Source organism: Hipposideros armiger, unplaced genomic scaffold, assembly GCF_001890085.2.
Source record: "Hipposideros armiger isolate ML-2016 unplaced genomic scaffold, ASM189008v1 scaffold_31, whole genome shotgun sequence".
NCBI lineage: Eukaryota > Metazoa > Chordata > Mammalia > Chiroptera > Hipposideridae > Hipposideros > Hipposideros armiger.
The window spans coordinates 1169218-1174640 of NW_017731381.1; the positions used below are offsets into that span (position 1 = coordinate 1169218).

Below are 5423 nucleotides of genomic sequence, written 5' to 3' on the forward strand. Positions count from 1 at the left end.
GCCATCCTATCATGTAGTCCTAGAATGTTTATTCCAGTCATTCTCATGCGTCACATTCTGTTATTTTTCTGGTAAACTTGGGTTTTCATCATGGCAGCATCAGCTATATGACTTTGAGGAAGTGACAGAACCTTTGTTCCAGAGCTTCCTGGATTGTAACGAAGAGGTCAAACCAAACCATCTATGAAGTTCTTTCAAGCTCTGCCACTCTGTAATTGATTCTAAGATAACTCAAAACCACCTTTCATAGCTATATAATAATTGTTGAATAAAGACTTCGGTTATCTTGAATAGTTAGAACAAAGGGACATATTCTTCAAAAGAGTTTCGATTCTCTTGAGTAGAACCCCCACCTGTTGAATAGCGCGTTTTTGCCTGGGTGTGTGTATGTTTTGAGATTTATCTCCTGTATTGGTGAATTGCACTTGTTTATGTTTGATGCCCTTTTCCTGTGTCACTGTGACAGCTCATCTAGGGTCACAGTTCAAAGAAGAGCCATACAGAAATGCCACCGTAAGAATCAGTCATCATTTTAGGACCTCCCAAATACTTGCTTACTGCTTCATGTGCGACTCTGTGTAGGCAAACAGCAGTGATAGAAAGTGTTCCCTGCTAGACTCAATCAGGACTTTCCTTTCTAGTTGTATATTAAGTATCTAATAACAAAGCCTCACATACTTTTTATTTGATGGTATTAGAAGAGGTTTAAAGATGAGTAGATTTAAAAGTCAGTGAGGATATGACATTCCCTATAGCAGTGCTTTTCCAAACATATCTGAGGCTAATAAAATACAGTTTCCTAGGCTCTTCCTCTGCAGAATGAATGTTTTTAACTACTTTCTCAAGTAATCATTTGTCAGGGAGTTTTGGGAAATACTGCTCTAGAGAAAATACCAGTAAATGTATTATCTATCTGTCAAGTAGGATTGGACCTAAGAATGTCTCCAGTTGTAATGTTCTATGATTCCAGTTTTTCTTCCTAATGGCCCCCCCAAAACTACTTCTGGAAATGCTATTGGTTCTTATTTAAGTGCTTTCTCACCATGTTTCTTTGTAGGATGGTAAATTGAAAAAACCCAAGAATAAAGATAAAGATAAAAAAGTTCCTGAGCCAGACGGCAAGAAAAAGAAGCCGAAGAAAGAAGAGGAGCAGAAGTGGAAATGGTAACAGCCAGCGCTGGGTCACAGTGGCAGCTCTTTGACTCCACAACCTAATTAAGCAATAGTGTTGAGTTATTAAAATGCATAGCCTGATATTCGAGCGAGGAGGGAGGTACTTACAAGAATCTCTCTAGAATAACATTCTGAAAGAAGTTTTCCAGGTCCTAATGAAAGCATTTAACTAGCTCTGAACCTGTTGGATCCCAATACTAGGCCCCAGCGTACTGAACAGAATGAACTAAGGGAGTAGACCTATGTATAAATGGAAATTCAGTACATGAAGAGCATTGCATTTAAAGTGATAAGAGATTATTTTAAGTAAGAAGGATTATTCCGTGGATAATGTTGGAAAAACTGCTTATTTGCTAAAAAAAAACAACACACACACAAGAAAACCTGGATGAATATTTTTATAATTGTAGAATAGCGAAGACCCTTTGAAGTAAGATACATAACCAGAGACATAAGGAAAAGATTTATAAATGTGATACATCAAAGTTAAAGTTTCCTATATGNTGTTATCCTTCTATGAGCTGCTTCTCAGTGAGATAATTTATCTTTACTTTGGATTACTTAATGCAGACGTTGCAACACTCATTAACCAATAATTTGTTTCTCTTTAGTCCGCCACGAATTAAAGATGAACCTGAAGATGATGGCTATTTTGCTCCTCCTAAAGAGGATATAAAGCCGTTAAAGAGACCTCGAGATGAGGATGAGTGAGTATTTATTATTACTTTAATTTTTAAAACAAAAAGGAGTTGCTTAAAGAATGAATGTGATGTATGTCTCTACAATACATGGAAAAACTGCATTAATTGACTTTTACTCATTTGGAATTTGTGATTAACGGACTGGGTGACTGATTCCTCTGTGAATTATGAGAAGTAGGGTTTGCTAAGCAAATAAGTGGTGTACCTGAGGCTTAAATGGAAATACATATCTACATTTTTCTTATTAAAAAGGTAATGCATATTTATTGTAGGAATTTCAAATAATACAGAATTCGTGAAGAATAGTTAAATTATTTAAGTTGTTCTAAGTTTATCATCACTTGCCACAGGTAAGTTTTCATTGTTAAAGTAATTTCTCCTAGGATCTATGCCTGTCAATACATTCTCAGTGAAGTTTCAGTGTATCGAAGTAATAAAATAGCTCTTAATTAAAACAATTATTTGAGGCTTATATGTACCTCTTTTTCAGATTCAGCAAGGTTAAATTCTATTCCTTATTTTCAATCTTGTATAACTTATGCTCCAGGAGTCTACAAGGGATTTACGGTAGGAAGGGAGTGGAAAGAGAGGAGGGAAATACTTAGTGCACTCATTTGTATTCATTCAGAATTCGTACAGAATTCCTGTCCTCCCCTTTTGAGCCAGTTACAACTTTGTGGTAGCTATTGTTGCACTGTAGCTTCCCAGGTTTCCATCTTCTGCTGGTGTCATTTACATATATACCCCTCCATTCCGCTTCCCTTCCAGGCCTGCGTGCAGCACAAAGCTGTGTGTTCTATGTAGGGCCATAACAACTGGGCCTTGGTCTGGCCTTCTTTACTTTCTCCATTCCTGTGCTTGACTGAGAATGCCCAGCCAAGATAAGTAGCAGCCACGTCTGCCTTGGAGGCCTCCAAAAGGAATTAAAAGGTCCTCATCCTGTTGGTGAGAACTACTGAGTCACAGTTGTGTTAACTGCATATTCATGTTCCCCTTTCTAGTGCTGATTATAAACCTAAGAAAATTAAAACGGAAGATATCAAGAAAGAGAAGAAACGAAAACTAGAGGAAGAAGAGGTTAGTAAAGAGACTTCGGCCCTTTTGGGGCTTGAGTTTGGAATAGGGACAACCTTTGAGGCAAATGGGTTTAGGGAATTTAACTGGTCTGTTGTAGAGGAAAAACTTGCATGTGTACAGTGGCTGTGGCACTGCTAGTTTTAAGATCTCTCTTAGCCTTCCTGGGTGTCTACCCATAGCTATGCTGCCAACTGACGTTCTTAGAGAAACCACGCCGTCTTCAAACATACAGAGCAAGTATTAACAAGAAGTCATACTTGGCTTACAATCCAGAAGAGTTTTCCCTAAGAATGTATTTTAGTACTCTTATAGCTAACAAAGCTTGTTCATCACTCATTTTGGGTAACCATTCCCATTTAAAGTCCTTTAGTGGCTGCTCCTTGGACATAACGGTGAAATCCAAGCTCTTTGCCACAATTCCTCCCGACCTGGTGCCTGCATCTTGTCTCTCTTCATCATGCGTCTCTTTAATTTACTTTGTTCCAGCCACTCTGACCTCCTGTGTTTCTTTTCCACACCAGATTCTTTTGTGCATTAGAACTTTCTGTAGCACATGTTGTTCCCTATGTCTGGAACACACATGCTGTTCCTCCCTTCTTCTCCTGGTTTATAACCTTCCTTAAAAATCTCAGTTCAAGCACTTTCCTAAGGGCTCTATTTGATATTTGCAGTAGATTTAAAATACAATANTTTTAGTATATTTCACAAGATTGTGCAACCCCCCCCACACACACTACTGCACTTATCTAGTTTCAGAATATTTTCATCACCCCAAAAAACAACTCCATACTCATCAGCATTATAGAGTTTCCTTTAAAAACCCGTACTCTGAATTTCTCCTTAGTAATATTCTGAGGCTCATATATAGATGCCTGCTTGATTGACATTTTAGGGATAGGCGTAGATTTGAGTAGAAATATGTTATCTCTTTTCTAGAAAGAGGAAAATGTGCACAATCTAGAGGTCACTTTATCTGTGCTATTTTTGCCATTTTGATTCTGTTTTCCTCATTAGCCTCAACTCCTTAAAATAAGCCCGAAGATCCCCTCTAATTTCAAAAACTAGAAGTTTATAATCATATATTCTCATTTGCCTCCACCAAATGAGAGAATGGATTTACTAGGCGGTGTTGGAAGTGTTTGCATTGCTCACTAGGACAAAGTGTTTTGAGAGTTAGCTTCCTTGAAACTTTGAACTTTCAGTTTCGTTTGAGAACGTCTTTGAAAATTGTGCGGTGTCTCTGGGTCCCTTAGACTAGGAGAAGCAGGCGCCCTCTTCAGGTGTATGTTGTAACTGTTCTAGGAATGCAGAAGAATAAAATTCAAGAAGCATTAGCTACTTAGGCATTCTGATTTCTAAGATAAAGCAACTAAGGACAGGGATGCTATTTTCTGCCAAGAGACTGCCTGGGACTTTTATTAAACTAATACTAAGATATTAATAGACTCTTTGGACTTGGTGTAGTCCTGGGTTCAGTTTCAGACTTTCTGTATTCACTTTGCTAGATAGACTCTTTGCAGAGAATCTAAATGCCTCTCTGGATGGGACCCTGTTTTCTGGTACATTGTTTTAGAACAGCTTCTTCAGGCCTAGTAATCCTTCCCACGTTTTTAACCTTACCTGTGACAATACTAAGAGCTACTAGCATTTACTTAACTAGTTGGATAAATGGCAGTGTTTCTTTCTGGTGCAAAGCCTTTGGAGATTTTGGACCCTTGGGTCTATGTTAGTCATTTCTCTAGTGAGGGACACAGCTTTAGAGACTGGCATTTAGGGACTGTGCAGAAAGATGGAAAGAAGGCTGATTTCTTTAAAGATTCGAATTCTGTTACATGCAAGGGGATCCAGTATGCTTGAGGAGGTGGCATTGTCTACTCTTAAGATCCCATGAAGGTCCTGACTCTCCTTTGCAGCTGTGTCTGGAAGTTTACACTTTGGACCCCTTTGAGATGGGAAACTTCAGAGGCCATTCCCTGTCCTGAGTGAGTTAGCTGTGTACGTGCTTCATGCTGTAAGCATTGAGGTTCTGAGGGGATGTGCCAGGCCGGGGAACGTTCCCAAGGCTGTGCTAATTGCTGGGCCCGTGGTTTTTTCCTTGTTTCTTCCTTTTGGCTCTAGGTAGTTGTCTAACAGAATCATCTTTTTATATTCAGAAGGCAAAATCTTAATAAAAATAGGGCAAGACACTCTTCTGTGTATAAAGGAAACCTAAGGAGGAAATTGCACAATGAATAGATTTGACATAGAGTAAGTTCATTTTGTTCTCAGCCTGTCATTTATTTAGCTCATGCCCTTCTTTTGTTATGTCAGCTTGGTTATTTTCCCATGTAACTAAGGTTATTTTCCCTTAGAACTTTAAAGTACCAAGTTTGGGAAATATATAGTTTTTACAAGGAAAGGAATAAAAATTTGTTAGCTTTTGGAGCACTAGAATAATCAGTTCAAATCATTCGTGGGGTCAGACACATAATA

The 5423-nt window shown here is 38.4% G+C and overlaps 1 protein-coding gene across 1 annotated transcript in view; it reads left to right on the forward strand.

Annotated features, from left to right (window-relative positions):
• TOP1 (DNA topoisomerase I) overlaps nucleotides 1–5423 on the forward strand; it is a 104133-nt gene that overhangs the window by 45996 nt on the left and 52714 nt on the right. Inside the window, exons 5-7 of the mRNA XM_019636901.1 lie at nucleotides 1058–1164; nucleotides 1716–1880; nucleotides 2876–3070. Of these exons, the coding sequence (XP_019492446.1) occupies nucleotides 1058–1164; nucleotides 1716–1880; nucleotides 2876–3070 (467 nt within the window). The remainder of the gene's footprint in view (nucleotides 1–1057; nucleotides 1165–1715; nucleotides 1881–2875; nucleotides 3071–5423) is intronic.